The following is a 24,432-nucleotide window of genomic DNA, read 5'->3' on the forward strand; positions in this document are numbered from 1 at the left end:
CCCCCTGGTCTTGGGCGGAAGAAGCCACTCCCGGGCACAAAGTGTGATCTTCCTTTACTTCCTGGTCCTTCCCCAGGAAGTCCGTGTAGGAGGAGCTCTTAGCATTTAGTGACAGGGGTGGTTGAGAGACGGGTTTCTTTTTATTTTGGTCTCTGTATGGTGGTGGGAATTTTTCTCCAACTGAGGGGAACCATCCCCCACCCCTTCACATCTGAATGTCTCTCTTCTCCCCCAGTTTTTGGGGGACAAAATGAGCTTCCTCTTGGGGGTCTGATTTCACTGCAGTGTGAGGTCGCAGGTGGAGCTGAGGGCCGCGTTGGCCTCTCTTTCTGGAGGTGTGCCCGCCCCAGCCGCTGCATCTCTGGTCTTCTGAATGGCAGCCGACGCTGTGATAGCCCCCTGCCTTTGACATTGACTTGTATGAGAACTGGGAGCTCTCACTACTTTTTTGTGTCTGGCATTTTATTTTACCCTTTAAAAATCCATCTTGCCTGCCTCTCATCAGCCACAAATTAGGACACAGGTCGCAGCCCCAGCAGGGCTGCCCCTTGGAGTGCCCTTACTTCAGTATGTGTTGTTCCAGACTCAGCAGGAGGAGCTGAGTTCCCTGTCAGGGGCACTGACACGGGTGCTGCTTTCAGGGCCACTGGGCCCCAGCGAGGCTGGGAAGGGCAGTGATCGAGGCAGCACAATGCTGCAGGCAGCATGCGGGGAGGAGGCTGGAGTGGAGTCCGGTTGGGCCATGGCGCTCCAGGTTATCCTGGCAAGTCATTTCCGTGAGCTTGGGTCTCTGGAAACGGAAGGGTTGCTCAGATGAACTCTGGAAACTTGAGCTGTGGTTCTTGAGTTCCATGAATCTGACTCCAAAATGGCCGGTCACTACCCTGAGTCCCTCTTGCCAACTCAGGATATATTTTGGAAGAAATGTGATCAGACGGGATTGCCAGGGCGTCTTTCCTCCAGGGCGGTTCTTCCTTAGGCTCTTGAGGACTTGATGGCGGCAGTGGTCACCTGCACAGATGTCTGGTTTTCACCTGGAAACCCACCCACCTGACCCTGGCGTGCACTGCCGGTTCTCGGGGGCTGCGCGTGACGCTGGGAGCCCACGGGTAAATAGTCTTTCCTCAGACCTTCCGTGGACCCTTTTCTGGGATGTGACACAATCCCTCTCTGGTAAAATTGAACCTGGGGGAGGGAAGTGAAGCTCTTTCTCTTACTTCTCACCAAAGTGAGGCCAGGCTGTTAAGTAAAGACAAAAGAATAAGACAGAGCCTCTGTACTTAAGTATCCCCTTACTCCTCCTGGGGGGCCTGGGTTTACATTTTGTCCTTATTTTGTTGTGGATTCCAGGAGGCAAAACCATCCTTTCCCCTGCACCCCTTCAGGGTGGGTTTCTGGTCCTTTGCCTGCCTCTCTCACCCAGCCTCCCTCCCGGCCTCCCGTGCCCCGGGCTTTCCTCCTATTGTCCCCGGGATCAGCCTGTGTGTCACTGCTCTGGGCTGTGTGTTTTTGCCCTGCGTCACAGGAGGCCTAGAAGATACCCAAGGGGCAGAGAGTCCGGCTTGGCTAATCATTTGGTTAGAGTAGCTTCCACAGCTGTGAAATGGGAATAAAAATAACCTGTGATGATCCATTGGGAATCACTAAAATACCGAACAAACTCCAGAATAAAGCGTTTCTCCAGGAAAGCTGGTCACATCCCTGGAAATCAACTGATGGTGGGCTTTCCTCCTGTGACGTGCCTTCATGCTTGTTTCTTTCCGTCAGCGTGTTGCTTCTGACTCGGCGTCTTACATCCTCACTGTTGAGACTAGTGCCAGGGCCTGCCGATGGTCTGCTCTGGCATTCCCCAGAGCTTGCTGAGAGGCAGCATCTTGGGGTCTTGCCCACACCTGAATCAGTCTGCATTTAAGCAGATTCCCAGGCGATGAGCATGACTTTCAGGTTGGAGCGGCTCTTCCTCAGATGCCTTGCCCCGCCCCGCCGCTCTACACCTTCTTTAACCTGTTTTGTGGTTTTGCAGTCTTCACCATCTTGCCTTCCTTAAAGCTGTCGACTTAAACGGCTCTGGCAGCGCCGGCTCCAAGGCGCCTGCCCTCTGGGGCGTGCAGTCCACCCCAGGTATCCCTGGGCGCGGGGCTGTCCCGGAGGCGGGTCTGAGGAGGGCAGCTGCGGGTGCCTCCCCGGAGCCTGCTGGCGAGGTCATCTTGGGGGCGCAGAGCCCTTTGTGGAAAGGCCCAGAGCCTCTTGGCCATCTGGTGCCCTGTGCCCCGCCCAGCCCATCCCAGCTGGACTGCAGGATCAGACTCAGGTTGTAAATGTTTGCTTTTTGTAGAAACAAAGCATTCTGTATAAAGATGTTTTGATGTATGTCGAAGTTCAAATAAATAGTCCAGAAGGGGGGCTATAAATTTATTTCCTGTCATGGAAAAAGGTTTGAGATGACTCGCCTGATTTTGCTAGGATTTCCTGCCCACCCCCTGCACTCTGGTGGAGGGGGAGGTGCCTGTGGGGAAGAGCTTGTGCCCCCAGGCCTGGGGGTGAGCCCTCCAGCGCTGGTGGGCTAGAGGAGACCCGCCCGCCCCTCCCCGGCCTTCTGGGACACTGTTTTAGTGACTGAGCTGCTAATCTTCAACTGACTCTTTTTCCAGATTCCTCTCAGCCTTTTTCAGCAGTTTCCCACCATTGATTTGCATTTAAGAAAAAATCTCTTCCTCTCCGCACTCCCCTCCCCACCCCCGATATTTCTTTTCTCTTGACATTTCCAGGGCACTTCCTTTTATTTGTTTTCCTCCAGCGGCCTTCACTTGCTTGGGAAGTTTGTTTGTTTGTTTTGTTAGCTGTGAACCTCTCTCCCCGGGCTGTTTGCATTGCTCAGGGGAGGCCAGGAGGAGGCTCGCCCCCGGCCAGACAGCCCCCACCCCGGGCAGGATTAGAGAGAGCCCCCAGTGCTGTCCTTGGAGTGAAGTGGGTTGTTTGTCTTAAAACGCAGTATATTGTATCGGACCCTGCAATTTTGGATACAGAGATTTTTAACATCTTAGAACCACAGTCTTTATGCCTTTCAGGCATGGAAAAAGAGAGGAAAAGGAGTGAATGTGTATGATTCTGAATTCTCCTCCGCGTGTCTTGTGTAGGGGCAGGCAGCCGCCTGCGGAGAGGTCTCGGGTCACCAGCAGACGCGCAGGCGGACCGCGCACGCGCCGGAGCAGCTCCCGCACGGCCGCTGAAGGCTTGGCTGTTAGAGCAGCAGTGATGTCTCCTGAGAGTGTTTGCCCCCTGGGCGCTGGGAACGTCTGTGGTGGTTGGGAGCGGCTCGCACCCCCACTGTGTCAGCCCCGCGAGGGCAGCTCGCTGGTGTGTGCGGCCCCACCTCCAGAGCCGGGGCTCCGGGGCCGTCCGCCTCGAGCGTCTGTGGGGGAGCGGCGCGCTGCCGCCGTGCTGGGTGGCGGTGTGGCGGCCCCCCCCCCCCACCCCCCCCCCCCCGTCTCGGCGCAGCCGTTCCCCCCAGGCTGGTGAGCGGCTAGACGGGAGCGCTCGTCCGCTTCAAGTGGAAACCGTCTGCTCTGTGGAGCCTTTCCTCACCAGCTTCCCCCCCCCCTCCCCGTGCCCGTTCCTGCCCTCTCACCCCCACCTGAGTCCCCATGCAGTAGGGGGAAGTGTGTCCTGAGCCCTCGAGTCAGGCGTGGGCCTCACCCCGTCTTCTCCTTGGTCCGCACGGCCTCATTCGGGGTGTCTTGCACACAGTAGGGGCCCGACCATGTAGAGACAAGTCCTGAGGTGCGTGTGCCTCACCACAAAAGCCGTTCACCCTGAGGGACTCACAGAGCCCGTCTGTGTGCTGATGGCTTGCGGTGTGCATGGCCTTCCGTCTTGCCAGTCGAGGGAGCCCTTGGCCCTCCGGCCTTCAGTTGAAAATTTGAGTGGACGGAGGGCCCCCTCCAGTCCTCCTGAGGTCTGGAGGTCACAGCGTGTTGGTCTCCTGGTTCTTGTCCGCACTGGAGATGTCACTGTAAACTGAGCCCAGATTCTCCACATCTTGTGTGCAGCTGGCTTCTGGGTGTAGACGTTCTCAGAAACAGGCCTGGCGGTGCTCCCTGATCAGAGTGTCACGTTCCACAGCAGCGGGAAGCAGCAGGGGAGCCAGGAAGGTGCCTGGCCTCCTTTGGCCCGCCCTCGTCAGCAGTTGGGGGCCCTGCCTCACCGGTGGCTGCCGCCTCCCTGATGCTGAGGGGGCGCCTGACGAGTCATCTCAGGATCTCTGTTTGGGCCCCAGCCTTGTTTGTTGTCTGAATGTTTTATTTCCTTTTTTTTTTTTTTAAAGGAAAATAGATACAAACTCTACCTTGAGGCCAGTAATTTTGTAGAATCTCCCTTAATTTGGGTTTCTTTGATCCTGCCTCGTGATTAGATTTAGGATATGCGTTTTTGTCAGGACTGCCACAGAAGTGAGGTGTCCTCTTGCACCCCTCTTTCGCCCCCCCGGGAGGGACGGTGTTGGCTTGACTCATTCTGGTGATGACAACAGCCATCCCTTTGTCACTTGGTTAAGGTGGGGTCTGCTGGGTTTCTCACTGCTGAGCTACTGTTCCGCTCTTTGTAATGAATAAGTGTCCCATGGGGAGAGACTTGGAGACTGTGAACGTGCTGTTTGTCGTCAGCCTTGCATCACTAGTTTTAGAAACCATTATGGTCTGGTTGTTTGTGCCCCTCATTCCTATATTGAAATCCCAGTGCTGATTTGATGGTATTAGGAGGTGGGGCCTTTGGGAGGGACTTAGGCGGCGAGGGTGGAGCCCTCATGAATAGGACTAGTGCCCTTATAGGAGACCCCACAGAGCTCCCTTGCCCCTTCCCCGGTGTGAGGACACAGTGAGAAGGCACCAGCTGTGAAGCAGGAAGAGGGCCCTCACCTAGCCATCCTGGCGCCTTGATCTTAGACTTCCTAGCCTCCAGAACTGTGAGAAATAAATGTCTGTACTTTGTAATAAGCTACCCAGTCTGTGGTATTTTGTTACAGCAAACTAAGACAGAACCCACTGATTTTTTTTTTTTAATTTTATTTATTTATTTTCCCCCCAAAGCCCCAGTAGATAGTTGCATGTCATAGCTGCACATCCTTCTAGTTGCTGTATGTGGGACGTGACCTCAGCATGGCCGGAGAAGCGGTGCGTCAGTGCACACCCGGGATCCGAACCCGGGCCGCCAGCAGCGGAGCGCACGCACTTAACCGCTAAGCCGCGGGGCTGGCCCCAGCCCACTGATGTTCTTAACAGAGTCAGTTATTTCTCTCATAGTTGCTGAATGGTAATGATTTAATTCTTTTAATTTCTTCTGCATTTATCATTTGACATTGGGCTGTAAAGAAGAACTTTCCCATCTCCCCCATTTGTTTATTTATCGATTTATATACATTAGAATGGACTGGTGGAATCTTATTTTATTCAATGAGCTAAAATCCATTACTATTATTGTTTATTTTGATGCTCAGATTGTTCCTGCTTCAGCCAGTCCCATCAAACTGACTGCAGCGAAGGACAGCTCTTAAAAATGTGAATTTCCAGGTCTGTCACGGTCTTTTTGACTAGTCTTCATGAGTAGTTTGGAAAAAGCTCCTTGAGCGATTCTGACGTTCTGTGGAATTTGGGACCAACTGGACCAGGCTGTCATTTTAAGTGGGCACCTCATGGAGTCCCCATTTCCCCTAGCCACCAGAAGAGGCAAGTGACCTGCTCTGCCCACCTCCGTGCTGGCTTCTGGGTCAGAGTTTCTTTGAAAAAAGGCTCCTTAGCTTAAAAAGTAATAAAAATAGTAAGTTTGAAAAAAATCACTGGCTGAGGTGACCTCCATTCCAGGCCCAGCGTTTCTCCTGCTGAGCCTTGCCTCCCTGCTTCCCTCCTCTGACCCACATCCATCCCTCCCTCTGCTTCCTTCCTGATGGCAGCACAGGGCAGACAAATGTCTCCTCTCACCAGAGAACGAGGAGGCCCCTCAGTGCTCTTTGAACTCAGAGGGTTTCAGGTTGTGGGTTTTGGTGATGGAAACTCGTATTGCTGTGTGTGCTAAGTTCAGTTTCATACAGGAAGCCAGGTACTTAGATCCCCGGGCCTGCTGGAGAGCCTGGTGGGCCTCAGTTGGTGGTCTAGGCTTCCTGCACCTCCACGTGGAGGCCATCCCAGGGCTGCGGTCAAGGGCTTGAGGGTCTCTAAACTCTGGGAACCTCCCTTCTCTACACATTGACCCTGTGATGGGGAGGGTGGCCCACCCTAACCCCTGTGGGGCTTCGTAGTGGCTTCTCATGGTGACGAGTCCAACGTCTGGACCCCAGGGAGTGGCTGCTGCCACCATGGCTGATTCCGCAGTGTTTCTGGCAGACCGTGGGTGTGGGGAATTGGGTCGGAGGGTGCGTTAGAGTGGGGCATGGACACTTCTGACTCTGTCTGCGAGTCCGAGAGAGCTGAGTGGGGAGCCCATGGATCTGAGTCCCTCTTTCCCCTCTCCGAGGGTGGTGGTGCCTTGGGGCAGGGGCACAACATCTTTCCTCTGTGTGAGTCCTTGGGCAAGAAGGCTCTGGCCTGCCATTGTGACTCTTTCTCATACAGAACCCATTCCACTTCCATATTTACCTGTCCTCTCCTAGACGTCTCCCCTTGGACCTACCCATTCCTTTGGCCTTTGAAAATTCCCCAGCACCAGAGGGCTCTGAGGGCTCCCTTCTTGGATGGTAGGAATGTCCAGGGCCTAAGGTGTGCTACTTGGAGGTACAGCAGGGCCCCCAGCTCCCTTCGGGATATGACTGCTCTTCCCTGGGATGGGCCTGTGATTGGGTCAGGTGTCAGTACTGGGAGCCTCGAAGGCCAGGTAGAGAGATTGAATCTTGGTGAATGGCTGACTGTAGAATCAGGGGGTGAGGAGCCAGCAGGATATCTTGGGGAGTTCTAGCTCAGGAGATGGGTGTATGGTGTTGTCTAGGTACAGCATAGTTCAACTGGGTTCTCTGCGTAGGGTCTCACGTGGCCCAAATCAACGTGTTGGCAGGGCTGCATTCCTTTCTGGAGGCTCTGGGGAAGAGTCCACTGCCAAGCTTATCAGGATTGTTGGCAGACTTCAGTTTGTTGCTGTTGTAGGACTGAGGGCCTGTTTCCTTGCTCACTGTCGGCCAGGGATACCCTTAACTCCTAGAGCCTTTCTCTGGTGCTTGCACGTGGCTTCTCTGTCTCAGATCCAGCAATAATGCGTTGCATCCTTCTCATGGCTTGGAATCTCTTTGATGACTTCTGCCCTCAGCTGGAAGAAAGCTGTGCTATTTAGGGCTAGTGTAACTATATTAGACCCACTCAGATAATTTTCCTATTTTTAAGGTCAATTAATTAGTCACCTTAATTGCATCTGCAAAGTCTCTTTTGCCCTTTCTTTTTTTTTTTTTTTTTTGGTGAGGAAATTAGCCCTGAGTTAACATCTGTTGCCAGTCCTCCTCTTTTTGCTGAGGAAGATTGGCCCTGGGCTAACATCTCTGCCCATCTTCCTCCATTGTATGTGGGACGCCTGCCACAGCATGGCTTGATAAGAGGTGCATAGATCTGTGCCCAGGATCTGAACCTGTGAACCCTGGGCTGCCAAAGTGGAGCATGCGAACTTAACCACTATGGCACTGGGACCACCCCAGCCCTTTCTTTTCTATGGAGATAAATTATACTTCATGTTTTTTTATTTTGCTCAGTAAAAAGATGGCAACTAAAAATATGTTGAAGTCTTCCTAGAGATCAGGGTAAAAATGGCTTGTGGACACACCTAATTTTACTTTATCCTAAAACTCCACAAAAGTTAAGGTAAAGGGGATTTCTAAAAAAGAATCAATCTATGAGGACAGGGAGAATGGGAAAGAAAACAACAGCAAGAAAAAAATTTGCAAGCCGAGAATAGATGGATGAGGGACCCAGTTTAAAATGTGGGAGTTGGTGTCACCATATTATTTTTGGGAGGGAGGGGAGGGAGCATCAGAGGTGGCTAAATACAGAATTGTGTGAAAGCAGTTGACGTGGTTAGATACCTGGATGCCTTTTCTTCCTCCATCGTGTTGTGACCGCCTCTCTCTTGTGGCTGGATGCGTGGTGTTCTGAGACTCAGCTTCAATGTGGGGGGTCCCCACCCCACAAACAGTGCCCCAGACACCAGCCAGGGGTCCTACACTTTAACTCAATTCTGATAGCATCAGATTCCACAGGTTAAGGGTTCAGTCCCATCCATAAGACTGCTGCCACCCCTCCAACCCCCCTGTCGCCTGTGCTTCCGACCAACTGCCTGTAAGTCAGAGGTTCCCACGACCCCTCCTCGGGTTTGATTAATTTGCTAGAATGGTTCACAGAACTCAAAGAACCGTTTTACTTACTGGATTACTGGTTTATTATAAAAGGATATGATAAAGGATACAGATGAATTTCCAGATAGAAGAGATGCATAGGGCAAGATTTTTGGGAAGGGTGCAGAGCTTCCATGCCCTCTCCGGGTGCCCCACTCTCCCAGCACCTCCACGTGTTCACCAACCTGGAAGTTCTCAGAACCCCATCCTTTTGGGATTTTATGGAGGCTTCATCGTGTCGGCATGATTGTTCATTAATTCCATTTTCAGCCCTCCCCAAGAGAATGAGGGAGCAGGGCTGGAAATTCCAGTCTTCTAATCATGGCTTGGTCTTTCTGGTGACCAACCCTCATCCAGGAAGCCACCCAGAGTTATCACATTAGAACAAAAGACACTCCTATCACCCAGGAAAGTACAAGGGTTTCAGGAGCTCTGTGTCGGGAGCAGAGGTCAAAGGCCAGTATTAGGACAAGAGAGGCTCCTAGTGTTCTTATCACTTAGGAAATTGCAAGGGTTTTAGGAGCTCTCTGCCAGGAACCAGGGACGGAGACCAATATATACTTTCCATTATCTCACACTGGACATTGGAGATTTATTCTGCAGAAGGAAAAACCAAGGGACTGGGAGGCTCCAGGTATTCTTGGAGGTTCATTTGGGGACTACCTCCATTCGCCAGCCTTCTACTCCCACTTGGCTTCTAGAACAGTGACAACCAGCCCCTTACTTTCCAGGCAGGTGATTAAAAGAGGCCTCACTGGGGAACCTGAGCAGCCTAAGAGGAAAGAACTAAAGGTGCTGACAATGGGGATTTCCCAGAAAGTAGCCCAGCCAGATCGCCGTATGTAGAAACTCACCTTTGCAAGGCCTGAGCACTTCCAGTTCATTCTTAGGCATTTACTCTCAATCATGAGGATTACTTAATCATGAGGATTGCCAAGGATTACTAGACATCTGAAGAAAGTGCCTAACATGAAAGGAAGCAAAACAAATAGGAAAAAAAACCATCTTGAAAGAAATGTTCTATTTAGGGAGAAGAACATTTTGAAAAACATTACACATTTTCTCAGAGAGACAAGAGAAATATTGTATCCATGAAATAAGAAGAGGATACTATAAAAAAGGAACATTTAGAAAACAAGAAATTATTAAAAGTTAAAAAATAAGGGCAGAACAAAAATAGTAAGAGGATTATTAGAAGATAAAGTTGAAGGAGTCTTCCAGAAAATGGATAAAAAGGATGAAGAGGTGGATAATGGAGCAGAAGAGGTAAGAAAATCAAAGGATCAGCCAAGTTTCCCGTATTCATTAATGGGAGTTGCAGAAAGAACAGAGAAAAATGTAACTGGGAAAATCTTTAAGAAAAAAATTTCCTAGAAGAAAAGGATGTTGGTTTCTATATTGGAAAGGTTCATCAAATGTTGAGCTAAGTGGATGAAGATAGACCCAGACCAGTACCCTGAAATTTCAGTATGCCTGGGAGAAAGGAATGGTCCTACAAGTTTACAGAGAGAGAAACAGATCCATTACACAGATCAGGAATCTTAGTGGTTTTGGACTCCTTCAGTACACGGGATGGAGAAGATGGCAGAGCGATGCCTTCCTCATCCTTAATGAAATGGATTCCCAACCTAGAATGCCACACACAGCCCAGCTTTTATCCAAGAATGAAGGTAGAATGAAGATATTTTCAGACATACAGGGTCTGTAAAACTTGCCTTTTGCACTGAAGGATTTCTCCACGAAGGTGAGCAGAGACTGGATCCCCGTAGGCTGCATCCCAGGTGAAGTGAGTGGCCTTCTGTGCAGCAGTCCAGAATAAAGCAGTTCAGGAGGCTCAGGAGAGATGTCTTCTGGAAGAAGAAATAGAAATAGAACATCTGGTGTGAATGAACTTATTGAGGGGAGATTTGGACAACTGGCATTGAATTGGGGTTGAATATTGATAAGTTCGTAGAAAATTAAGCAAACAAAAATAAGAGAATTGTTAACTCCAGAAAGCAAAAAGTGCTGCAGGAAAGGAAAAGTAATCACGCTTCCCATAGGCTCACTCTGATGGCTCACGTGGTCGTGATGACGTGAACTCTGGAGATTGCTCTAGCCGGCACTACAGTTGACCTACAGTCGTGTGTCGCTTCACATCGGGGACACGTTCTGAGAAATGCAAACATCACAGAGTGCACTTACACAAAACCAGATGGTATAGCGTACTACACACTAGGCTACATGGTACTCGTCTTATGGGACCACCATTGTACATGTGGTCCATCATTGACTAAAATGTCGTTATGTGGGGCACGACTGTAAATTGGAGTGCAGATACGGGAAAGGAGAAGTGAGGGGTAGTTTGCAGGGAGAGGTGGTTTGTAGAGGTGTAAAGAGAGTTATATCTTCGTCTGCAGGGGAGGAAGTGGATAGGTAATACCTAAAACTGAAAAATCAGGGAGTAGTAGTAGAAGCATATGCAGAAATTTTTAGGAGAGATTTGGAGCGTAAACATTCAAGAGGCAGCTAGAAGTTGAAAAGTGTCCCCTGGAAAGGGGAAGGGCTGGCCTGGGGCTTAGAATCTGCTGTTTTTCTCAACACAGCTTTTACAATAGCTGATTCTTAGAACACGTGCAGGGATAATTTTGAGAAAAATTAAGACAACAGCAACTGTAGAATGCATGGCATATAATTAGGGGAAATACTGTTTCATGAAACTCATTTTAGTTGTGCATGGGAGTGTGTGCATGCACATACTGGATTGATTTTGTTAAAATGTGTTTCTTACTGTGGGCTATGGTGAAAAATTTGAAAGCCATTGTTTTGTGGTTTCTCATTGCCAGTTCACTTTTCACACTTCTGAATTGTTCAGGTATTTTATAGTTGAGCATGTGCTACTTTTTTAATTAAAAAGAGGTGGAGAGGGAGGAGGAAGGGATCTCACAGATTAATACAATCCCAAAGTAGACCTGTGTACAGTGACTGCACAGGTCATCATGTTACCGGATACACACCCAGCTTCTTTACGCGCCACACAAGAGGGGCCAAATAAACTAGAACGCCAGGCTTATGGCAGGGAAAGAGTTTTATTTTGGGTGACATCAGCTGGGAGACGAGAGCTCTCAAATTTGTCCTGTCTCCCTGAAAGTTGGGAGGCAAGTGGTTTTAAAAGTTGTGAGGAATGTGGCTGCGGGTAGGGAGGGGGAGCCTGTGGCCTTGCTGGCAGGTGCTTTCCCACCAGCCTGCCTTTGACCTCGTGAGGCTGCTTGGAGGGAGGAGGATGGTGGATAAGGGAATTGCAGGTGGGTGTCCTTCAACTGTCCCTGTCTCCATAGTGGATGGTGGATTCTGCTGCCAGAAAGCCAAGGAGTTGAGGTCTGAGAAGCTTTAGCTTCTTAATATCAGTTTCCCTGTAACAAACCTGAAAAACTGGCCAAAACATCAGTGTGAGCCCAGCTTGAGGCCACCTGGGCTTTTAACAATTAGTAACTTCTGTTTGCCTTGTGAAGTTCAGGGATACAAAAAAAAACCAATAGTTACACATGAATGTAACTTAAAGAAGCAGGGAAAGAGGATGAGTGCCTTTGGTTTTAACTCCATATATTCTGGGTTTAATGTAGGGGAACTGATATCAGGGCCAGTATCAATCACACTGGGGGGCCAGCATCCTCAGCTGGCAAGCACACTCCCATCAGCAATGGCCTCAATTTACATTTATAATACAAAGGTGGTAATGGTAAGTGCTACAGTGGAAAACTTTTTAGAAAATCACTTAAGTCCACCACCCCATGCAACCGTTTTCTTGCTTTTATATTCCATTTTGGTTTTTAACTACATGCTTACAAATTGTCCCATAATTGCAAACCCTGATATTCAGATTTCATAATGCATATTCTTTTTCTTCTGCTGGTTTTCTGGAGGCAAATTCTTAGTCATGAGTTTATTGGATTAAGGATATCTATGACCTTTGTTTTATTTTGTTCTGAGTGTCTGTAACTGTTACAAAGGGTAGTAACAGTTTACTCTGCTGCCAGCAAGGTATGAAGGGCCAGCCGCACCATGGGCTTGCCAGCAATAGCGGTGATTATTTAGTTAAATTAAAAAAATGTAAAATGGTGTCTCTAGATTGTAAGTTTCTTTTTTTTTCTTTTTTTTTTTTTGTGAGGAAGATCAACCCTGAGCTAACATCTATTGCCAATCTTCCTCCTTCCCACCCCCCCCTTTTCTCCCCAAAGCCCCAGTAGATAGTTGTATGTCATAGTTGCACATCCTTATAGTTGCTGTATGTGGGACGCCGCCTCAGCGTGGCTGGAGAAGTGGTGCGTCGCTGCGCAGCGTGCCCAGGATCTGAACCCGGGCTGCCAGTAGCGGAGCGCACACTTAACCGCTAAGCCACGGTGCCGGCCCCTGGAAGTTTCATTTCCAGTGATGTGGAGTTTTTTTTCCTCTGTTAATTACATTGTCCTAACCTTTCAGAATAATGTCCACATCCTCTGTCCATTTGTCTAAAACTGGAGTCTTTTTAGTAAGTATGAATTTTTTTATAAGTTGTAGATGTTTACCTTTTGTCATAACTGCTGCAGAGAACTTATCATTTGTGTTTCCTTTTTTACTTTAATATTACGTTAATTGTTATGGGGATTTTACAATGTTTTATCTGTTTTATATTGATATTCTTGTACTTTGGATTGTTTTTTCCTGTTGCCTCAAAAGTAAGGGAGATTAACATAGTCCTGAAATACTCTGTTCTATTATGCATGTGTGCAGCCTGTAATATTTAGATAGATTTTGGCTTATGTAGTTCCTCGCAGATTGCTAACCAGCTATCTCAACACTATTAAATAATTCTAACTTCCCCCTGTTTTGAGAAGTTGATGTTTTGACAAACACATGTCTCCTATGTGCCGTGTAAATGCTTTATTCTATTTTAATAAGTTTTGGAGTTGAGACAGTTTGAGGACTTATAATTAAATTTTTCTGATAATTGTTTTCTATGCAAAAAACAATAGCTTTTGGAGATTCTTCTCTGTTGCAGTGGTAATTAGCATTTGTGAGAAGCTTATCCATCTTCTTTTAGGAAGCTCAGATTCTGCGTGTGTGTTATGGGAAATGGTCTTTGTGTTAATTGAATGCATTGGTTGGTAGAGAGTTCAGTTCTGCCTTCCTCTGATGTGACTCGATTTAGCAAATAGAGTGAGATGTCAGGGACCACAGTCACTTTGGAGTCATTTTGGCTGAATTTTGGGTCAGATCTGGGTTCCAGTTTCAGCACCACTGGCTTCACTGCCTTCTTGGGGCTCTGTGTAAATGTGGGTGACACCTCAGGTTGGCGGCTCGGGGGTGCTTGTCAGTACTTATTCCACTGAGGTTCTGAAGCCAGTGAGCCAGACCTCAAGAGCTCTGTGTTGGCTTTATTCCCCCGAGACGGGAGGCTGTCGCGCCGCGTTGGAGGATGTGGCTTAGGCTGGGGTCCAAGCAAGTCTTCCCGGTACCTCCTTCAGTCCACATCTGGGACGAGCCTATGTGGAGACCAGGATCTTGTGGTGTCATTGAAGTTCAGCACCTGCTTCTCCACCCACGGACCCACACAGCAGAGAGCAGCGCAAGAGCAAGAGGCAGCCTTTCCTCCCTGCTCCCTTAGGTGAAGTGCGGCCGGCCGGGGCAGTAAGGGGGGTAGCTCTCCTGGCCTCCCTGGTCACTAGAGCCTTCTCTTCCCAAGGAAGGAAGAAACAAGTGGGTGAAGGAGACTAAAACGTGTCTCTTCGACAGCTTCCTCTTTTGTGGGTTGGAATGGGGAAATAAGTGTTGTTGGGACATCCCCACCCCTGGGCCTCACGGGCTTATTCTGGTCCAACAAAAATGGCATAATACCTGTGTGCGTGCTCTGGGTTGTGTGTGGCGGGTGTGTGAGGGTGCACGTCTGACTGTGGCACCCCGTGTCGTGGATGATTAGGTGTCTCTTTCTAGTTGTTCCTGGGTGTGAACGGGGCTGGTGTGATTCTGAGAGTGTAAGTTGCCAGAGAGTGAGAGCTTGGGGTTTGCATCACTTGTTGAGATTCTCTGGTGTGGGTTTGGACCTTGACATCTGTGAAAGCAGAGTTGTTTCCCAGTTGGTCATGTGTCTGTGTGGGATGAGGCCCTGGCAGCCTGGTGAAGAGGGGGAGGCAGATGGTGAGAAAGCCAGGCACTCACGGGGAATCCACACTCGAGGGCAGTGGTCTCCTGCCTCCTGTGTGCCATCGAGTCCCCGTGGCCTTTCGTGTTCTCCACGCTTACCTGGCCAGCGCTGTCCAGATGGAGGTCTCTGTGTCACCTCAGGGTAGTCATTCCCAGAGGCCCCAGGCAGGGGGCAAGGAGGAGGTCCTCAGTACTGTGGGAAGCATGCAGGCATGTGCTAATTAGCTGCTTTCTTTGTGGAGCCAAGATCAAGGAGAAAGGAGGGAGTCTGGCTTTATTTACTGCTTCAAAGCTTTGGGGAGAGTTCTGTACTCTCACATATATGGTTAAGATAAGTGATGTCCAAGGAGCACCCTCCAGGACTCCTGAACTTTGGGTACCGTGGCTGAGCAGCCCTCCCCAAGCTCTGGGGCCCAGTTCCAGGAAGCGCATGGCCTTCCACCTTCTAGGCTTCTGTGGGAACCATGAGCAGGAGGGGGTGCATTTGACATTCTAAGGAGCAGGACTGTCTTGTCCATAAAGGGGAACAGGGTTTCTACCACTGGAACATTTTCATGTCTCATAGGGCAGTTCTAGCCAAGTTGGCTGTTCTCTGCAATAAACTTCATTTTTAGGTTGAAAAAATTTTTTCCCGTATATGCATGAATCCAGTCATCTGTAGTTAGAAGAAAAAAACAGTGCTTTGGGGCTTTGTAATTTGTGGAAAACAAATGGGTGAGTGTTGGTTACCTGAGTTGGTTGCCTGCCAGGAGCCATCCCTCCCATACCCCTGGTCTCTGTGTGCACTGCTGCTAACAAGGCCCTTCTGCCTTTGCAGGATCCAGAGGCACCACAGCCCTCAGTGCCCAGGCTGACACTGGTCCCCTGGGCCTCTCAGAACCACCTGGGAAATTTGTCAAATATGTAGATTCTGGGCCCCAACCCAGACCTACTTATCAGAACCTCCAGGGGATAGGGCCCTGAAATCTGTATTTAGAATGAGTCATTCTGGTGCTGTCAGCTGGGCCCCTCCACATGGTGACATTAGGGATCGGTCACTAAGAGCCCCCTTTTAGTTGAGGGTGCTGAGGCCCTGAGGGGGCAGGGACTTGCCCAGGGTCTAGTCATGTTGCTGAAGGAAGGAACCTGGATCTCTTAAGCTCCTGTTCTTTCCCTGCAGCCACTCTGTGTGGCCCAGGCTGTGTTCAGGCCTCCTGTGTGTCCTTGTGTCTAGCAGTGTCCTTCGGCACCCAGGTTGTGTTCACACTTGTTCTTGGGAGTTTTGTGGAAGTGCTGTGCTGATGGTGGGCAGGGAGGTGGAGATGGGGGCTGCAGGAGCCAGAGTCACTGCAGCCCCTCCAGGGCTGGTTTTTGAGGCCAGAAAGGCTGGGCTCCTCCAGCAGGGCGTGGACCACTCTCCTGTCCCTCTTGGAGGGAGGAGGGCAAGCTCAGGGTGGCGTCCAGGCTGTGTCTCTTGACTCTGCTCTGTGGGAAGGACGGTCGAGCCGTCACAGCACCCATTTCCAGAGGGATGTGGTTTTCATGTCCCTGCTTGGCATCACTTTCTCAGAACGTCACAGGCCAGCGGCCAGGCTGCAGAGGCCGCCCCACAGGAATGGACTGTGCAGTGGCCACTCCACAGCAGAAGCTGGTTTCTTACTAGCAGTTGTGGGTGGGTTGTCTCCTTACTGTCTTGTTTGTGCCTTGGGCCCTATTAGGTTTTGCTCCTCTCCCTGGGAAGTGGGGGCAAACAGGGAGCTAGGAGTGAGCGTTCCCCTGTGAGCATCAGATCTCGCCCATCTGTCAGCTTGGAGCATCTCCCTCCTCCCCACCATTCAGCCACTGCTTTGGTGGCAGAGATGGTGGAGGAGTTAGGGGTCCACCTGGACGGCCCTTGGGGTTAAAAAGGAAAGTAGTAAAGGTGGGCCAGCCCTCAGAATCCCCTTTGAGGGCACCCTCTGTTTTGTAGGATTCTCTGAGGGCTGTTGGGGGATGGAGACAGATAAGGCCCCACCCTTCTCTCTGTGCAGTTCATGGAGTGTTCTGTAGTCTGAACCTCACTGCAGCCCCAGGAGGCCCAGCAGTGGTCATGAGGTGGGGGTGAGGTGAGGCGGTTAAGCAAGGGAGGAAGGAGTAGGGGATGCTAGCTGCTGTGGGCTGGGGCTCTCCTGCCCACACCAGGGCACCCCCTACTTTATCTCTCTGAGGGCTGAGCTTGGGAGGTTGTCTCAGAAAACGTTAGATGAACAAATGTGGAGCCTGCATTCTGGCTTCTCTTTACTGGCTGCGGTTAGGTCATGTCCACACCTGCCCTTTCATGTCGTCCTCCCTAACTTGGCTCTCAGTGGTCCGGCCCCCATTTCTGCATTTGGCTCTTTCCTGTCCTGGCTGCTGTGCCCCAGATGGTGCTGGGTAGAAAGAGCGGGGACTGTGGAATCCGCATCCTTGGTTCAGATCCTGGGCCCTGTCGTTTTGTCTCATCCTTGGGCAATCACATGATCTTCCTCAACTGTTTGCTCCACCTAGAAGTGGGGAAATCAATACCCAGTGTAGAGGAGATGAGATAAATGTTTGGAAAGGTTCTAAGCAGAAGTCCTGGTATTTAGGAGACACTTGAAATATCGCCATTCTCCATTCTTACAAAAATTCTCCTCTTATTCTTTTGGCTGTTTTTGGAAAGTTGACTTAGCCAGTTTTAGTCTTATCTACAGCTTGTGTTGAGAGTAGACCTGTGTCTGGACAATGAAAGAATGCAGGAAACGACGCGGAGGTGTCCCGAGTCTGTGTCAGCTTCCCTGTGCCCTCTCCTGGGGAGCAGGTGGGGGAGCCTGTGAGCCTCCCCGTGCCCTCTCCTGGGGAGCAGGTGGGGGAGCCTGTGAGCCTCCCTGTGCCCTCTCCTCGGGAGCAGGGTGGGGGAGACCTTTGAGTGGAGCTGCCGTCTTATCACCCTGTGTCTCTCTGCAGGTCCTACCTCTCGGAAGATGCATTATTACAGATACTCCAGCGCCGAGGTCAGCTGCTGGTACAAGTACCTCCTCTTCAGCTACAACATCGTCTTCTGGGTGAGTGGATGAGAGCGGCCACATTCCCTTGCTGAGTCCTTCATTTAGTAAATCACGACTTTAGTAATTTAGTAATTCATTTAGTAATTCACGTGCTTTTTATTTGCCTGGCCCCAGTGAGGCTCTGGACGGGAAGGCACTCCGGGTCGAGGAGCCCTGTCCTCCCGGAACCTGCGGCAAGTGAACTATAAAATAGACCATTAAGGGGCTGGCCCGGTGGCATAGCATTTGCGTGTGCGTGCTCCGCTTTGACGGCCTCGGGTTCCCAGGTTTGAATCCCGGGCGTGGACTGATGTATCGCTCATCAAGCCATGCTGCTGCAGTGTCCCACATACAAAGTGGAGGAAGATAGGCACAGATGTTAGCTCAGGGCCAATCTTCCTTGGCAAAAAGAGGAGGATTGGCAAGAGATGTTAGCTCAGGGCCAGTCTTCCTTTCCAAAAAAACAACAAAAAAAAATAGACCATTAAGTACTGTGATGGGGAAGGCCAGGGTGATTGAAAACCAGATGAAGGGGCCCCTGCTTCAGCCTTGGGGGTTCAGGAATACTTGGGGCTCTGGCCCAGGCACGTGTCTGTCCCCCTCCATCCACACCCTGGGAACACCCCAGTGAGACATTGGCAGCAGGGTGCTTTGTGCGCATGTGACCGTGGGCCGGGCCCTCTTCTAGGCTCTGGGAGGTAAGAGTGGACAATGACCCTGCCTTTGTGCTGCCTGTGTTTAACCAAAAGCAGTATCAGCCTACTGAGCAACAGAGCAGGGAGGAAGAATCTCCTTGGCTAGGGCAGTTGAGGAAGGGCATTCTGTGGAGGTGACTTGTGGGTGAGACCTGAGTCCTGGTGAAGAGGCAGCCATGTGGGGATCTGGGAAAGAAAGCTCCAGGCGGGGAGAGCAGCATTTGCAAAGGCCCAGAGGCAGGAATGAGCTTGTCCTGTGCAGGGGATATAAAGAAGGCCACGTGGCTGGAGCTCAGGTGAAGACAGAGACGTGGAGGAGCCAGGTCATGTAGGAATGTACAGTTCTCAGTAAGTGGGAGTTTTGCTCCAACTTTTCTGCTTCTTTCCTAACTCTTGGTAGACGATAAGGTAGATGGTATGATCTGGATTTGGAATGATTCTGCAGAGTGAAGGGGTGGGTGGTGGTACCATGCTCTGAGATGGAATATTGGGGCAGAAGGATTTGAATGGTCCCTTAGCCAGCCACATGGAGATGTCATTTCTTGTGTCAGTGACCATCCTGGAGATGAAAGTCTTGGCCACTGTCAGAGGAAAAGGTGGACTGGATGAGATCATCGAAGGAGAGTATGTTAGACGAGGAGAGATCTGAATGTTGAGCCCTGGGGTGCTAGAGGTGGGGCTGAGGAGAAAAGTCCGCTCTCAAGTTGGCTGTGAGTGAGTGGCCTCAGGTACAGGGAAGACCAGGAGATTTCGTGTGTGGAAGCCTCGAGAGGAAGCCCTTCAGTAGAGAGGAGCAGTCAGCTGTACTGCGGGAGGTGAAGGAGGGTGAGGACAGGAAATTGCCATTGGTTTTGACAAAGCAGGGTCTGTCAGTGGCCTTGAACACAGCTGCCATGTGCTCTGGGGGTGGACACACACCTGGAGTTGGCCGAGGAGCCACTGGGCCAATGAGACATGAGGAAGTGGAGACCAGTGACTCGTGACAGTTCTTTCAAGGACTCTTACCTTAAAAAGTAGCAGCAAGAGTGGGCACTGGCTGCAGACGGTGCAGGGGTTAGGGAGGCGTCAGAGCATGTGTGGGCTGCCCGTGGGCGGGTCCAGGGTGCAGCGGGCGTTGATGCTGTGCAGGAGAGTGAGGGCGTGATCACCACAGAGGCCTCTAAGACCAGTAGGAAGCGTCCTGCACCAGTGTCTTTGTGGGGACAGGTGCACGGGGAGGGACAGAGCGAGTGGCCGGGACGCAGATGTTGCCTCTCCTGCGGATCTTGGCATTTCCTGTTTGGCTTGGAACTCTTGAGAACAAGGCAGACGTACTATGACGTCTCAGCCTTTCCCCCTTGGTTGTACAGCATCATCTCCAGATGACTCATCTCCAAGTTTTGAGGGTTTTCTGTCCTGGAGAAGTAGGGTGGATTCAGTGGCTTGGCCATTCACTTCAGGTCTTTGCCTGTGCCCAGGCTGTCACCACAGCCTCGTCACTGCCCCTGAAGCAGGGAATGCTGGGCAGCTGATGTGGTTTCTGTGGGCCCCTCCTAATGGGAGGACTGTGGCTGCCGCATCCTCGCTGTGTATGGCTTCCCAGATCTCACTGCTCCCTGTCTGGAGGAGAGCCCTCTGGCCCCACCTGGAGTCCCACCCCCAGCTAGGTGTGTGGTGGAGGCCACCTGGCAGAGGCAGGCAGTTAGACGCCTCGGACACTTGCACACCCAGCTGTCGCCCCCCGTTGCCCCCCGGCTGCGCTCGCTTGGCCTTGTGCCCTGACCTGAGGCTCTCATCCTTATCTTGGCAGCTGGAGTGAGACTCACCCACTGATGCTGCGATTAGGGCCTGGTGAGCCCCGTTTCTTCTGAGGCTTTCCAGAACAGACTCTGCTCTTGGGAATCTTTCCTACCTTCTCAGTGATAGACTGGCAGCACCACATTCAAATGGCGAAGTTTATGAATCCAGAATCGCAGCATGTCAGTTTGGTGACTGAAGGCTGGTGTACTGTTACCAGAGTTTTGCAGAATTGGCGATGTGTGTGGTCAGGAGTTCACCATTTTTCAGTTAGTGTGCACTGGGGCACAACAGGAAGGGACAGAAAGGAACAGGCAGGAAAATGAGGCATGAGGGAACTTCGTTGGAAAAATGAGGGGGGAGGCCGGGTGCCTCCCTGCCGGGTCCTGGGCGGTGATTTGCTGTCTTCATCTGCATAGGAGCTGGGAGTGTGGAGTGAGGCCTGAGAATTGGGGTGGAGAGCCGTGAGGGAAGCCAAAGTGTGTGTGTGGGGGGCACCTGTGCCCTCTGGACTCTCGTCTGCACTGAGCGACCTTGATAAGCTGCGCTGTTTTCGTTGTAACTTATTGATCTCACCTGCCCGCTGCCTGTCTCACGGGCTTGCTGGAAATGTATAAAACGACACGCAAAGTGCTTACCTCCTCAGAGAAGTTTTCTTTTTTAATGGAGAAAATATAAAAATAGAATAATGTAACGAACCCTCATGTTCCCATTACCTAGCTTCAGCAATTATCAACTTATAGCTGATTTTGTTTAATTTATATTTCCCCCCTTGGATTATTTTGAAGCGAAATACAGATAGGTGGTTTTGCATGGAGAGTTTTTGTGTTTTGGTGAATTAGCAGTGAGCAGGGGAGCAGACTGTGGCTTTGACAGCGGCCCTAGGCTCAGCAGCAGGTGTGAATGTGCAGAAGGCACCCTGCTGTTTCTCTGGCCAGTGCCAGGTGCTGGTGCAAGTGCAGGGTTTTATCCAGCAGTTCGCCTGTGCGGGACAATTTTGACAGTAACGTTCTGTATGGGAAACACCTGTAGCACTCTTAACACCTTTTTTAAGCTCTCTCCCTCCAACTTCGGGGTTGAGGTTTTCCCCAGTGACCGTTAATGCTTGCGTGGGGTGAGCACCGAGCGTGGGGTGAGCACCGTGGGTGCCAGCGACGTCTGTGTCTGTTCTGAGCTGCTTATTTTACCCAGTGGGCGCTGGGCTTCAGGGGGTCCTCACCACAGGGATCTCAGGGACACAGTGCTTCTAGCCAACAGCATTTTGAGGACGCTAGCACTTTTACCTTTTTAAAAAATTTAATTATAATCTTTCTTTGGTTGTTTTAGACCTGTTTCTAGTGCAAAATCTCACTTTGAATAGGGAAATGCAAATCAAAACCACAATGAGATACCACTTCACACCCATTAGGATGGCTATTATTAAAAAACCAGAAAATAGCAGATGTTGGTGAGGGTCTGGGGAAATTGGAGCCCTTGTGTACTGTTGGTAAGAATGTAAAGTGGTGCGGCTGCATGGAAAACAGTATGGAGGTTCCGCAAAAAGTGAAGAATAGGGGCCGGCGTGGTGGCGTAGGGGTTAAGTTCGCACGCTCCGCTTTGGTGGCCTGGGGTTTGGGGGTTCAGATCCCAGGCACAGACCTGCGCACCCCTTATCAAGCCATGCTGTGGCAGGTGTCCCACATATAAAGTAGAGGAAGATGGGCACAGATGTTAGCCCAGGGTCGATCTTCCTCAGCAAAAAGACGAGGATTGGCAACAGATATTAGCTCAGGGCTAATCTTCCTCACCAAAAAAAAAAAAAGCATATGTTTAAAAAAAGTAAAAAATAGAATTACCACATGATCCAGCAATTCCACTTCTGGGCATATACCCAAAAGAATTGAAAGCAGAATTTTGAAGAGATATTTGCACACCCTTGGTCATAGCAGCATTATTCACAATAGACAGAGGTAGAAGCAACCCGAGTGTCTACTGACGGATGAATGGATAAACAAAATGTGGTATATACATACAATGGAAATAGTATTCATTATTCAACCTTAAAAAGGAAGGAAATTCTGATATATGCTACAACATGGATGAACCTTGGGGACATTATACTAAGTGAAATAAGCCAGTCACAGAAGGACAAATACTGTATGATTCCACTTATACGAGGTCCAGTAGTCAAATTCCTGGAGAGAGAAAGTAGACTGGTGGTTGCCAGGGGCTGGGGGGAGGGGAGAAGAGAAAGTTGTTTAATGGGGACAGAGTGTCAATTTTGCAAGGTGAAAAGAGTTCTGTGGATAGTGGTGATGGTTGTATAGCACTGTGAATGTACTTAATGCCACTGAGCTGTAGACTTAAAAATGGCTAAGATGGTCAAGTTTATGTAATGTGTGCTTCACCACAGTTAGAACTTACACTTTGGCTTGCAGAAGAAGGAGAGCTGGGAGAGGGGTCCGCGGGAGGGGCGTGTACAGCCCCTCGTCTTTCCTCGTTCTCACCGAACCTGGGTTCAGCCCAAATCGGGAAACTTTTAAGAGTGAAGGAGAGGGGCCGGCCCCGTGGCTTAGCGGTTAAGTGCGCGCGCTCCGATACTGGCGGCCCGGGCTCGCATCCCGGGTGTGCACCGACGCACCGCTTCTCCGGCCATGCTGAGGCCGCGTCCCACACACAGCAACTAGAAGGACGTGCAGCTATGACATACAACTATCTACTGGGGCTTTGGGGGGGAAAAAAAAAAGGAGGAGGATTGGCGATAGATGTTAGCTCAGAGCCGGTCTTCCTCAGCAAAAAGAGGAGGATTAGCATGGATGTTAGCTCAGGGCTGATCTTCCTCACAAAAAAAAAAAAAAAAAGAGTGAAGGAGAGATTATTAAGAATTCTGCCAGAACAACAGGTGTCTCCCAGGCCAACCAGGACATGCCGTCATTTTATCCAAGAGAGGCAAAGCGCATCCAGTGTGGAGATGTGGAAGGGCTTAGAGGTCAGCCCCCCTTCCCTGCTCCCGTTCACAGCAGGCGTCTTTGTGGGTGCGAGTTGTCTTCTCTTGTTTGGCGTTTATTGAGTTCCTCCTCTGACAGGGCACTCACCACCTCCTGCAGTGGGCTGTTGTCTCTGGATCACTCTGACGGATAGAGAATTGCCCTTATTTGAGCTGAACTCTGTCCATGGACCCCAAGGCCTGATCCCCAGGTGTGAATGCAGATAGATGGTTTCTCTGCTAGTGTCTGTCTGTAATTAATACAGTCAAAAAGGAAAAGTCTAGGATTTTTATGTGTATGTATATGTTAATATATGTTTTATATATATAATGTGAGTAGTGTATTTTTAATCTTACTGCTGAGAAGAAGTGGTACTTTTTTCTCTTCAAGTTTTATTTAATAAACTTGAATTGCATGGAAATTCTAGAAGACTACACAAGGCGTCTCAGCCGAGCGGCGTTCCCTTCTCTGTGCCCCGTCTTCAGTCACAGAGTCTCGTGTCTTTGCGAGAGACCCTTGTAGTCCTGAGGCCTATGTCTCTGTGTCAGCATCTCGTGGTGCAGAACGTGCCAGGCTGCTACATACTCTTCTAGATTTTGTTTTTGGAAATTCTCATATTGGACATTTAGGTTGTTTCCAGTTTTTTTGCTAGCCTAGGTAAAGATGTAGTTATTAGTTTTGTGTAATACAGATTCTTCCCTTTGGGGAAAGGAAGGAAATTATTTGCTGGGACAGATTCCCAGGAGTGAGAATAAATGGGTCAGAAGGTGTGCACATTATTTTGAGTGGCCTGACGTATTTGTGTATCAGAATTGCTTCTCCAGAAGGGCAGTCGTGATTCAGAGGAAGCAGAGCCATATCTTGTGGTGTGTAGGGATCTCGCGCTTGCTTTTCCACGTGCAGGCTGGCCGAGGCGGAGGGCAAAGATTGTGTCGCCACAGGCTCCACTGGAACTCGGAGTTGCCTGTGGCTCTTCCTGCAGGGCCTCACTCTGGTCTCACCGGCTCCGCCGTCTGAGGCTGGGACCACCGAGAGGGATTTCCGAAGAAGGGCTGTTCACGGTGCCCTGTGATTATTGCCTGGCACGGATGATTATTCGCATGTTCTCACAGGGGGTCAAGCCGAGGTGACTGGTGGTGTGTATCACTCCGTGTCCTGTGCCAGTGAACAGTCAGCGTGGCCCAGTCTGCCTCTGCGTGGGAGTGCCCCATTTCCATCTTGTTTATACCTTTTTTTTCCCCAGAAATAGCTTTTCAAAAAAAACGCCTCCGTTGAGGTGTAAATTAGAGTAATGTTTACCCATTTCAAGTGTACAATGCGGCGAGTGTACAGCTGTGTGCTTCACGTAGCCACCACCGCCACAGTGAAGGTGCAAGCCTTGCCGTCACTGCACAGACTGCCCCCGTGCCTTCTGCAGCCGTCCCCTCCTCTCCCTCCCTCCACAACCGTTGGTC

At 50.3% G+C, this 24,432-nt stretch overlaps 1 protein-coding gene across 5 annotated transcripts in view; it reads left to right on the plus strand.

Moving 5' to 3' along the window:
- The window catches only part of TSPAN14 (tetraspanin 14), a 57,079-nt gene that overhangs the window by 12,139 nt on the left and 20,508 nt on the right, over positions 1-24,432 (plus strand). For 4 of the 5 annotated variants that reach the window (XM_058542786.1, XM_058542784.1, XM_058542788.1 and 1 more), the window contains one exon: positions 17,462-17,559. In XM_058542786.1, coding sequence (XP_058398769.1) covers positions 17,479-17,559 — 81 coding nt within the window. In that variant the 5' untranslated portion in view covers positions 17,462-17,478. Of the gene's footprint in view, positions 1-13,768; positions 13,983-17,461; positions 17,560-24,432 lie in introns of those variants that run through there. The other variant, XM_058542787.1, reaches the window with a different exon arrangement.

This window comes from Diceros bicornis, chromosome 6, assembly GCF_020826845.1.
Source record: "Diceros bicornis minor isolate mBicDic1 chromosome 6, mDicBic1.mat.cur, whole genome shotgun sequence".
Taxonomy (NCBI): domain Eukaryota; kingdom Metazoa; phylum Chordata; class Mammalia; order Perissodactyla; family Rhinocerotidae; genus Diceros; species Diceros bicornis.